Source organism: Scomber japonicus, chromosome 13, assembly GCF_027409825.1.
Source record: "Scomber japonicus isolate fScoJap1 chromosome 13, fScoJap1.pri, whole genome shotgun sequence".
NCBI classification, from domain to species: domain Eukaryota; kingdom Metazoa; phylum Chordata; class Actinopteri; order Scombriformes; family Scombridae; genus Scomber; species Scomber japonicus.
In genome coordinates, this window is record NC_070590.1 from 14,848,580 (window position 1) to 14,860,292 (window position 11,713).

Consider the following 11,713-nt stretch of genomic DNA (forward strand, 5'->3'; position numbering starts at 1 on the left):
CTTGGAAACATTTCAGCATCAATTTAACGATGCAGTTTTTATATTTCATTAGTAGAGGTTTGTGTCATTATAATGCGCCTACAAACGGTATCCTTTATGTAAAGAAAAATCAATAAAAGAAGTTGTGCATGTTTAAAACCAAATAGGGTAAAACACTTTTATACAGTCTATGGTAAAACACAAGTTAAGTTTTAAACAAGGCGGAACCTTTCATACTGCACGGAGCATGTTTTTGTTGAACTTGTTTCCGTGTAACAGTTAAATCTGTCCGACAGAAAAAAAAATCGGGTCCAATGAAACAGAGACATCAAAGTTGGAGAAGTTTTGCTGCTAGTTAACATTTTAAACTTTTATTTGTAAAAATAATCGGGTTATATTAAATTAATGTTTACTCAAACTTGTCAAAAATGAAAGTTAAACTAGTCTTCTGGATGTCTGCTGTGGCTTTACTGGCAGCTGCAGGTAAGAAACCTTTTAATGTCTGAACATAACATAACATAAAGTATATTTTTATTGAATCATCAGGATCAGATAGTTTATATTTCCTGCTATTACTCAACAGCAGCAGCAGAAGCAGACATGGTGGACATACCAGGAGGACACATGTTAATGGGAACCAGTGCAGCTGATGGGAGAGATGGAGAGAGTCCCATCAAAGAGGCTGAAATGCAGCCTTTTAAAATAGACAAATACCCTGTCACCAATGCTGATTTCAGGTAATACAATTTCACACCTGGCACTGAGATAGCTGATAATGAGTTTAAATAATTTAATAAAGCCTCTGACTTCTTTCATCACAGAGACTTTGTGAGAGCGCAGAAGTACAAAACTGAAGCAGAGACATTTGGCTGGAGTTTTGTGTTTCAGGACTTTGTGTCAGAAGAGCTGAAGAGCAAAGTCACACAGAGAATAGAGGTACTGCTGCCACTCTGATTCACTGATTAGTCTAATAATTGCATTTCTGATCATTCATGAATTAAGTACAATTTTGAGATACTTGTACTTTACTATTTCCATTTTCTGCTACTTTATATTTCCACTCCAGTATATTTCAGAGGGAAATATTGTACTTTCTACTCCACTACTTTTATTTGAAAGCTTTAGTTACTTTTCAGATGAAGACACAATGGATAATGAAACAAGCTTTTAATAACAACACATAAAGATGAAACCAGTGGTTTCAACCTTTTTGGCTTTTGATGCTTTACAAAAAGCAGCGTGTAGTTAGTCACATTTCAAATGTCTATGATTTGTTAACAGCTCCAACAAAGTTATTTTTCCCTCTTAACTTCTCACATGGTTTCATTTGAATAAATGTTTAAATGATCCAATATTTCAACAAAAATCTAAGATTGGAGAAAAAGTCCAAAAACTGAAAACAACTTCATGTATCAGAAAGTAGTTTTATCTTCTTTCCTCTCACATTAATCATCTCAAGACCCCTCAGATATATCTGGTGACCCTTTAGAGGGGGCATAACCCTATGTTGGGATCCACTGGACTAAACTAATTAACTGTGTGTAAAGTAGTTCAAAGTAGCTTTACATCCAGCAGCTAGAAAATAAGTATAAGTACTTTACTTAAATACATTTTGCTGCTTATACAGTGAAGTAGCGTTTTTCATACAGGACTTCTTTTTTTTAACATTGTTATATTGGTACGTTTACTTAAGTAAAGAATCTGAATATTTCTTCCACCACTGGTTGTAGAAGGATAAGGATGGAGATTTTTTTTCTTTTCAACATATCCAAAGGAAAGACTAAAAGCATCAATGAAATGATCTTACTAATAAGTGTTGTCATCTGTATACCTTAAGCCTGGTGTAGAGGTTCGATCTACTGTATCACAAGAGATATGAAACGATCACACAGATTTACCCCTGGAGTTTGGGAAGGACTGCAGAAGAGCCACAAATAGCTGAAAATAGTCCCCAACATATGCACACTAGTCCTTTTTCAATAATGTTTGATAGAAACTACAGTGCCTGTGTCTGGTATATGAAAAGTCTTCTATAAAAATGAAACTATGTATGTTGTAATATTTTAAGCAATTTACATTTTTTGGACGGTTTTGTCCTTTCATGGGATATCTTGACAGTAAGAAAAAGACAGAATAATGCTGCCCTTTATTAATTACAACTGAACTTTTTTAAACTTCCAGTCCGCTCCTTGGTGGTTGCCAGTAGAACGTGTCTTTTGGAGACAGGTGAGTTCATGTGTTTAGTATTGGATCTCTGTTTTTTCCCCCACCATTTTCTGTATATCATTTCCCAGCATGCCTTTCACACTTTCGCACTCTACTATTCAGCCTGCAGGTCCTGGTACAGGCATTCGAGAGCGCCTGGACTTCCCGGTGGTTCAGGTGAGCTGGAATGATGCTCAGGCGTTTTGTCAGTGGAAGGAGAAGAGACTGCCGACGGAGGAGGAGTGGGAGTGGGCTGCACGTGGAGGGCTGCAAGGTACAAAGTTTACACTCTGAAAACATAGATCATATATACTAAGTGTGCCACTGTTTTGATGGAGTTTTGTACATTTTTGCCATTTTTTCCCTCGCTTACTGACTCCATTAAACTGAGTCAGTACTCTGTTTTACTTTACACTGATGCGTCCAGTCTGTCTGTTTCATCGAGAGAGAGACGTCTCTTCATGAGTTGAACACATTGATGAGTGGAACGTACACAGTTCAGGAAAAACTTCACGTCCACCTTGTTCAGTAACACACCTTTTAATATAATAATTTGCTGTCTCTTATCTCTTTCCTGCCTCCTGAGCTCAGGTCGGACTTATCCATGGGGAAACAAGTTCCAGGCCAACAGAACCAACCTGTGGCAGGTCAGCTTACTGTGAAAGTGAATTTTGTAGCAGCCCAGCCCACAAAGTCCTGATAGGATGTTATGACAGCAGATTTACTGATATGTTCTTGTTTGTTTTTTTGTAACTGACGCAAACATGTGATATTTTTCCATTCAATTCTACAGATAATGATGCCACTTTCTCCACCCATCTTTAGGCAATTATCTGTTTTGTGGGTTTTTTTTTTACAATATAGTGTCATGACTTGATTGTAGTGCTAACTGGACAGTTGTATTACCTGACAGAGTTCTGAAAAATGTCGCAGTAAAAATACATTATGTTTGATACAATATTACTCTTTAAATGAGCCATGACGTAATGGTGTTTTTTGTATGTTTTAGGGGTCGTTTCCAGATGGAGACACTGCAGAGGATGGATACCACGGTGTCGCCCCCATCACAGCCTTTCCTCCCCAGAACAGTTATGGTAAATGTTCCTTAGCTGAAGTAAAATAACATAAATAAGATGATTGAAGATTATGAGGGCAACACATTGATAGAAATGTCTATAGTTGAAGGGAATAGAGAGAAAAAGATGTTAGAGAATGATCAGAGACTGAGGATCGGACCTTACTCATAGAAGTAAAAAACATTAAAAAGATGGAAAAGAGAGAGAGAAAACAAAAGATTATCATTTTTTGCTGTGTGCACAAACACATATTTTAAGAATAATGCTGATTATTTCCACAGGTGTGTACGACATGATGGGGAACACGTGGGAGTGGACATCCACCCCCTTCCCAGGAGCAGGACCAATGTACGTGCTGCGTGGGGCCTCGTGGATTGACACAGCGGACGGTTCAGCCAATCACAAGGCACGAATCACGACCAGGTGAGTTATTGAGGGGAACATTTTTAGATTTTGAGCCCACAGAACAACTGAGTGACTGACCGTTATGATTCTGTGTCCTGCAGGATGGGAAACACTCCTGACTCTGCCTCTGATAATCTGGGATTCAGGTGTGCTTCCAGCATCAAGCAGAAGCAAGGGAAGAAAAAAGTCAAAACAGAACTGTAGCAACAAACAGGAAGTTCAACATATTCACTGAAGGACAATAATGTTCATTTGAACCAACGCAGATTCAAATGATGTTGGTGACTTTCAAGTTGACAAAGAAGCAGAAAAAAGGAGAGGACCAATTAAATAATATGAAAAAAAAAATGATATTAATGAAATATGATGGCATGAAGATGTGAGTGTAGAAACTCTATTTCTCCTGTGGAGAACTTAGATTTTTTAATGAATTTGTTTAAAAAAAAATACTAATACCTAACTGAAAACTCAAAAAATAAATAATTGTCCAGAAAATGTTCCTTCTCACTTAGTTGTCCTAAAGATGAGTTTTTGATTTCACCCCAAAGACTTGTGGGAATGTTTGTTGACTAATTTCACTGAATGAAAGAAATAAGACAGTGTTTGTCAGCACTGGTGGTCCTCCCTCCACATGCTGGGATCTCTCTTTCTGTTGAGTGTTTTATGTGACTGGAGAGTAAATTGGTCTGTAGTTTTGGTCACACTCTCCTCTGTTAATCCCCTCTTTGTCTCTTTGTTTACTTTCTCACCAGTGAGTGGTGCTTTGACCTCATTCTCTTTAACACCACAGATAAGAAGTTTGGTTTTAAGTATCAAGTTTCTGTAGAAACCAAAAACTGCTCTCAGGACGGAAGAAATCATCAAGTACTTTAGATCTGATCACTAATTTGAAACAGACATATTTGAAATTAAATGTGGACTTAAGCAACCGACTTTAAATTTGTCTTTGGCTTTTTCAGCTTCATTTGAACATCCCCACATGTTCACTGAGCACTTCCATGGTACATGTCTGAAGTTTGTGCAGTTTCTGTAGAGTTTCAGCCTCTTGGATTGGTCTCAACATGTGAATGATCAGTTCAATTGTGTTGAATTTACTTGTATTGATCCTTAAAAACCCTGAGTTCTTTTCAAAACCAAACTGAAAAGAAAGTTAAATAACAAACAGAACAAATGTTTGAACACTGTGACCATATTTCAATAGTTTTGAATATAAATCACCTCGTCTGTAGAAAATTCATGAACTCTCGACCCATTTTCTTGCAGAGATGTGCTATAATCTGCTTTGCTACTGACTAATATTCCTTAAATAGATATTACTAAAATAACTCAAGGGATTAGTGACATTGTCTTACCTCATTGGCAAAAAGTTCTCTATTTTAAGAAAAGGGTCTGAGGCATTATGGACTAAGGTGCCTTATTAAGACATGTTCATACAAGACATCTGATCTTTCAATATTGGCACAGACATCTTCCTACATACACAGTTTGATTAATTTTTAGTTCAAACAGATAGCAGTGTGATGATCTGCACTCAACAAACCAAAACACTGCTTCATGTGAAGACTTCTTGAAGAATGGCTCCACCTGCGTGATGGATGCTTAATTAAGAGGTGACCTACTTCCACAGAGTAGGAAAACACTTCAGACCATAAATCCACACAACACCAACATGAACCACTTCCAAGATGAAAACTAGGTCTATAATAATTAGTTAGTTTTATGAGATTGTATATCACCATGTGTGTGTGTGAGGAAACAGAACAATGTGAAACTGGCTATCTCAAATAAGGAAATAAACAGGAAGTAACTTGTTTAATTGACGGTAAAATAACTGATAATGTGCAATGTGTTTTGTGTACTTTGGCAACTCTCACTTGCCTGCAGATACAAATTGAATCCAGCTTCTTATTGCTGTTGAAGTATTCAGTGGCTTCAACAGGATGTGTTGACTCATCTGCTCATGTATGGAGGGAAATTGTCACAAACAAAAAAAAATTACCCTTTTTCCATGACTTTAAAGAACTGCAAGGTATGACTACAACTGGTGATTTCCCCAAAGTTAAAATGAAATCGATGACGAAGTGAATGTCTTTTTTTTTAACAGATGGGGAAAAAATAATCTAAAACATTGAGACTCAACTTGCATTCATTGTTTAACTGCCTTTGACCCGGACTGTAAATTATTCCATTACCTGACAAAGAGAGCATTTTAAATCAGGTAACATGCGTCAAGTCTGGAGTAATTTGATTGTATTAAAGGAACAAAAGCCCTCCTCCCTTTGTCACCCTGCAGCTCTGGTATGTTGGCACGTCATGTGTTTGTGTAACGACTGAGAAGGAGGAAGAAAAACCCAGACAATCCACATGAAGCCACAGCCTCCAGTGACATCACATCATGTCATGCCGTGTCCCTGTGAGAACGCATACAGTTCAGGAAAAACCAGTTTGGAGACATTCTGTTTGTCATCCTCCCTCCTCCTCCTCCTCCTCCTCCCTGTTTGTACTTATTTTTCTTCTTAGAGTTTCATGCACCAAGCCTGACGGTATCATCAGATTGTTTTATTGACTCCACTTCTGCCTGTGACTCCTCCACCGAACTGATCATGGATTACTCTCAACCTTTCTCAGCCCTCAACGATATGATGAAACCTCAATTCTCCACCAGTCAGCAGCTGTACTCCTCTCTGAGCAGAGTAGAGGACAGACAGATGAACTCACTCAGGAGCAGAGCTCCACTTTACAGACCAACAGTTCTGCCAACAGAACCAGAACCAAAAGTCTCCACAACTGCACCGGAGCTAGAAAATCCAGAAGAACCTGAGGATGATGCTGAACAGGAGGATTTAGTCTGTGATGGTGTAGATGAAGGAAATTCTGCCAATCTGCTGCACATTAACACATGTCTCATCTCTGAACTGAACTTAAAAGATGTGGATGAAGAGGAGCCCAATGAGGAGGACAACAGGCCCTGTCAGACTGAGGAGAAAGACAGTTCAGTGGACCTGACCTCAGAGGGGACAGGAGACTCCTCAGAGTCAGTAGCCTCATCTGGTGAAGGTGGGAGTCCCTACATAGACAGGACTTTACCAGACCTGATCAAGAGTGGCAGGCCGCTCGGTAGACGGCGGACGCTGGGACATGTCTCAGACACGGTAGGATAACAGTGTTTTTGATGTTTAATATCTTTACAGTCACATGGATTACACAGAGAGGAGACAGTCTCATTCAGTGTTTCCTTTACAAAGATGCAACGTTTTTCACAGGACAACAAAAGCTCCACCAATAAATAATGAAATATGATCAAAGCCTGTCTGCTCCTCTGACATCAGTATACCTTGAACTACATTTATGATTTTACACAATGACACATTATCACTTGATGACGGCATGAGTTTGATTTGTGGTTATGAGCGTAAAGATGAAGACTGTTAGTAAAATATGTTTTGCACCATGTTTATCATTGTTCAGTGTGTGTTTAGGTGAGTTTCTATGAAAGCATTCAGCTGTGCATGTTTGCAAGTGAGGAATAACTTCTTAGCTGGCAAGACTGGATTTCTTGTCTGCAGTTTCACTCGGGAATCTGCTTTATCAGTTTCTATTTACATAGCGTTAAAATGTCATGAGTTGGTACTTTTTATGTGTGGGCTTGCGAATGTCCACTCAGCAAAAAGGAATGTCATGCCTTGTTAAATTGTACTGACAGAAAATGTATTGTTTTCAGCTTAAAGAAGTGCGCAGAGAAGTAGAGTTGTCACGGAGACGGAGTATCAGGCTCAAAGCCCAAGTGGACAAACTGCAGGAGGGCAGAGATGGACCAGGATGGAGCCAACACAGAGAGAGGGTAAGGTTTACACACAGAAAGAGCACACACACATATACAGTAGAAATCTGCAGTGTTTCTATAATTTCTTTATCTCCACATTCATCTCACAGGTCACAGAGGAGGTTCTGTCTGTTCTGAGGCTGCTGCACCCGCTAACAGAGCCTGAATCCAGCCAAGCTCAATCCTCTAATGGAGAAAACCGACTAGACACTGCACTGGCCCAGCTGCAGAATGTGGCCCGCAAACTGGCAATCAGCCACACACAGCAGGTAAAAGCAGCATCTGCATGCACTCACATCAGATTCCACACCTTTATTATATCCCTACAATCTTGGTTTGCGTTCCTTTTAGTCGACATGTTACACAGAGGGATGTTTGCTTTGCACATACTTGTGTGAATAAAGGAAAGGGAGCTAATTATTTATAGGTAGCCACCATTATTACACTGTAAACCTCCACACATCTGCAATTTAACTGTATTTACCTTTACCTACAAATGATAAAATGTTGTATATCCACAACAGCGTAGATAAATACGACAGACCCTGACTGATATCAAGTCTGTGTATCAATGACGTGAGAGGCCTCTGTACCTTCAAATTGTTGAAACATATTTCTTATTGTTTCTCTGAGAAGATTAATTCCTCCACTCAGGTCTTAAAAAGCTCAGCTATGTGGTTTGACAAGTTTACATGTGACAGTATCAGTGATTTGAGTCAGAAGTTCAGAGAAAGTCACGAGGTGTGTGACTGACAGTGGGGTTAGATATGAATCCTGCTAAAAGACAGAGTGAGTAAAGTCATTGAGGTTAAAGCAAAGGTTTCCAATGTTTCAAGTCCTAATTAAAACAACAGTCAGGTGTCTACATAAACACTGAAAGAGATTTTCCTCACTGCAATCATATCTCCTGTTCATACTGGCTGTTAAAATATCCCCTTTAAATGTGCTTTTTGTGTAAGTGATGGGGGCCAAAATCCACAATGTGTCCACGCAGTCATTTAAAAGTTGATGTGAATCTTATATGAGGCTTCAGTAGTCTGAGTTAGTCATATCAAGTGGATATCTGTCACATTTACAGTCTTTTTAGCATCTAATTCCCTCTTTGTGTTTCCTTGGACATTGTTTCCCTGTTGAGCTGCTATTGAAATATAGTAACAAAAAGGGACATTGGCACTAAAAATACTGTAACATTGAGAAATGTCTATATGACTAATTTGGATGACTGAAGCTTCATATGAGCTTCAGTTAAACTTTTAAGATTCATCACATTAAAATGTAAATGAATTATAAAGAGATCTTCTAATGGTCAGTATGAACATATACAAACCTATTTTAATGTTAATTTGGGCACTTGACTATTGTTTTAAGACAGAAACCTGGCCTTAAAGGCAACAATATCAATAGGTTTTTATTTTATCTATTTTTTTTAATCAAAACATAATCTCACTCTCCTGCTTGTTTGTCTATTCAGAAGATCAAATCTGGAAAAGGAACTGGAGCAGAGGACGGTGCTATTCTGCAACAGGCACTACGGGACAGAGATGAGGCCATAGAGAAGTGAGTACTCACACGATCACACTCACCTCCTCTAAATAACACATGATTCAAGATTTAAGGAGGGAAACAAGGAAGCTAAAAGACACTTAGTTTATTTTGAGGGATTTGTCATTCTTTCTGTTCGGCCTTACAGGAAGAAGGCGATGGAGGCCGAGCTGCTGAGAAGTAAGACGGAGATGATGTCACTGAACAACCAACTGCTGGAGGCCGTACAGAAACGTCTGGAGCTGTCGCTGGAGCTCGAAGCCTGGAAGGTAAACCTGAGACGAGGTGTAATGTTTAACAGTAATAACAAAAGTGATTACAGTTTACTCTAGAGGGAGGGGAGAATACACCGCTAAAATCTACATGAAACTATGGCGTCATATTCGGAAAATGTAGGTGTTAGTTTAGAAAAGTAGGACACACACACACACACATAATTAGCCACACGTTACATTCAGAGACCAGAATGAGTTCAGCCGTTAAACACACACAACACAAACTGCAATTAAAATTCAGGCACATTACTTTCAGCACATGCAGTGGGTATGTGGGGGCTTCACTGCCAGCTGGTGTCCCGCCACAGTGTTTTGGCCCCAAGCCCACGTGCTCATCTGCTGAGTGCCTGGTCTCCTGCAGTGTTAAACCACAACTGACTGCTCTACACTTTGGAAGCGGCCTCAAGTTTACTGCTGCAGTTATACACATCAATACCCAACTGATTTTACCTAGAAAGAAAAATGCATTACATTCTCAGGTTTTAGTGATTGCTGCAGTGATAGCGATACAAATGCGAAAACTTTATTGTCCATAATATGGAAATTTGTGGAAATCATCTCAGCATACAAATTCATAATCCTGCCAGTTCCTTGTTTAATTTATTACCTCGACAGCACTCAGGACAAAGGATTTCCTGTAAATATTTCTGTTCTGTAATCTTGAACTTTTTTTTCTGAGGGTAAAAGTTCAAATGTTCAGTTCACTGTTCAGTGGGTGAGAGGGGTCGTTAATAATTCTGTCAGCTTTACTTTTTTAGATTTCATCATACATACTGCTGAAGGAGGCCATGTTCACTGTTTCCTGCAGCTTGTTCCTCCTGTCAGTGTTAAGATTATCGCATTATATAAAACAGAGGTTGCTTTCCAGTAATGATGCTATTAGTGTAATGTGTAATGTTATTGTTTAATGATATTCCACATTTGCAGTAAGTGCGTGTTAGTGGTGTATATGTTGTATATTGGAGTCTGAAAATGAATCTCTGTAAAACAATATAAAACTCAACCCACATCTTAGTATTGAAGTTTTAAAAAATGTTAAAATGCTGGATTCAACCATGTTTAACACCCATCATTAGCTTCATTTTTTCTTAGTATTTGTGTTTCAATGAAATGTTGCCATTTGCACTCTTTTCATTTTCTAGTTTATACTGTCTTTCAGTCATATTAACTGTTTATAGATTTCTATGTTGAAATGAATAAACAGGTGAAGCTTTTTCATCAGTGGCCCGTCTTTGTACACTGATCTGAAAGCAGCTCTTTTAAATTTAATGTGGATCACTCTCACATGGTCAGAATCTTGTCTCTCTGTCCGATAATCGTCACCATTTCCATGTTTGAGGTTGAAGTCTTTCTTGTGTCTAACAGCCCGTTTGTCTTTTCTTTAGGAGGATGTCCAGCTGATCCTCCAGCAGCAGTTGAAGAGTCAGCAGGAGGCAGAGCAGGCCCAGAAGAAACCGTCACGCCTTGGCCTCCTGAGAAGAAACAACAAGCCCCTCAACCAGCGGCCATCCAACTTCCCTCAGGTTACACCTGTCCCACCCACAACCAACAAGAACCAAATCTTCATCACCAAGTCTGCGGGTTCGTCCTCACCTGCTCCCACCGCCTCTTCACGCAAGTGGAATTACAAGCTGAGGAGGGGCACGACTGGTCGCCAGGGAGACCAGGATTCACAGCCGGCAGAGTGCAGCAGAGAGAACGACGGCTTCCATGTTGTAACGCTGGATTGAAACCTGGATTCTCATCTCTTACGGCTTTAAGTCCCCCTCCACTCGAAAAACTGGTTTTGTTTATTGTTGCTTTGATGTTTGAGCTTCACTGCAAAGTTTGACACTAGAAAAATGTTTTCAGGATCATCTGCCGCTCTGTGTTCACATTAAATCTGAGTTTAACACTTGTACATACGAGCAGGATTTATAACATCACAACTTAATTGAAGTAAATCCCGATTCAGTGTGAAACCTGAAGCCTCCACAGCGCACATACACTGAGGATGAACTTTACAGAGATGGAGGAAACTTTTTACATCGACCACAATATTTACATATTTTCAGATTCTGTATTTTCTTAACGAGGGGGAAGGAGTAGGTGTTATTTTGCATATTTTAACAAAACAATTTAACTTCTTTTGTGGAAAAACCATCAGACACATTATTATTATTGTTTCAAAAATGTGTGGAGGGGAAACACATGCTTTCGACTTTTGTCTATAACTGATTGTGAATGAGCCTTTTAAATGTGTAACACTGTAACACTTTAATGTATTTCACTAAGTTTCCTGAGTATTGTTAGTTGTCATTTTGTAAATAAATTAAATTCTTATGTAAAGAGACATCAGACTGTAGTGTTTTATGAAATCATTAGTCATTATTTGCTTGTTGCATTTTCAAGAAGAAAAAGAAGAAAAA

The 11,713-nt window shown here is 38.9% G+C and overlaps 2 protein-coding genes across 4 annotated transcripts; both read left to right on the forward strand.

The window, feature by feature from the left end:
- The first annotated feature begins 284 nt into the window (after positions 1 to 284).
- sumf2 (sulfatase modifying factor 2) lies at positions 285 to 4,589 on the forward strand. Of its 2 annotated transcripts, none has more exons than XM_053331591.1 (9): positions 285 to 462; positions 563 to 716; positions 801 to 915; positions 2,161 to 2,205; positions 2,308 to 2,458; positions 2,776 to 2,831; positions 3,194 to 3,278; positions 3,542 to 3,683; positions 3,767 to 4,589. In XM_053331591.1, exons 1-9 carry the CDS (start codon positions 408 to 410, stop codon positions 3,867 to 3,869), a joined length of 906 nt encoding a protein of 301 aa, XP_053187566.1. In that variant the 5' UTR covers positions 285 to 407; the 3' UTR covers positions 3,870 to 4,589. The 2 variants fall into 2 exon arrangements, with proteins under 2 accessions (XP_053187566.1, XP_053187567.1); XM_053331592.1 differs by having other exon boundaries at positions 566 to 716.
- Positions 4,590 to 6,105: 1,516 nt separating this feature from the next.
- On the forward strand, positions 6,106 to 11,631 carry bicdl2l (bicaudal-D-related protein 2-like). 2 transcript variants are annotated; one of them, XM_053331827.1, is made up of 6 exons: positions 6,106 to 6,817; positions 7,387 to 7,506; positions 7,599 to 7,757; positions 8,960 to 9,045; positions 9,179 to 9,299; positions 10,691 to 11,631. In XM_053331827.1, the coding sequence occupies exons 1-6, from the start codon at positions 6,269 to 6,271 to the stop codon at positions 11,033 to 11,035; spliced, it is 1,380 nt and encodes a 459-aa protein (XP_053187802.1). In that variant the 5' UTR covers positions 6,106 to 6,268; the 3' UTR covers positions 11,036 to 11,631. The 2 variants fall into 2 exon arrangements, with proteins under 2 accessions (XP_053187802.1, XP_053187803.1); XM_053331828.1 differs by having other exon boundaries at positions 8,963 to 9,045.
- The last annotated feature ends 82 nt before the right edge of the window (positions 11,632 to 11,713 follow it).

What these genes read in the sequence shown, in the direction of transcription:
- sumf2 (XM_053331591.1), top strand. Translation starts at nt 408, where the DNA reads ATGAAAGTTAAACTAGTCTTCTGGATGTCTGCTGTGGCTTTACTGGCA. An exon ending in TGCACGTGGAGGGCTGCAAG is followed by an intron (nt 2,459 to 2,775) that starts GTACAAAGTTTA and finishes TCCTGAGCTCAG; the next exon opens with GTCGGACTTATCCATGGGGA. An exon ending in TCCTCCCCAGAACAGTTATG is followed by an intron (nt 3,279 to 3,541) that starts GTAAATGTTCCT and finishes TTATTTCCACAG; the next exon opens with GTGTGTACGACATGATGGGG.
- bicdl2l (XM_053331827.1), top strand. Translation starts at nt 6,269, where the DNA reads ATGGATTACTCTCAACCTTTCTCAGCCCTCAACGATATGATGAAACCT. An exon ending in TGGGACATGTCTCAGACACG is followed by an intron (nt 6,818 to 7,386) that starts GTAGGATAACAG and finishes TATTGTTTTCAG; the next exon opens with CTTAAAGAAGTGCGCAGAGA. An exon ending in AGAGATGAGGCCATAGAGAA is followed by an intron (nt 9,046 to 9,178) that starts GTGAGTACTCAC and finishes TCGGCCTTACAG; the next exon opens with GAAGAAGGCGATGGAGGCCG.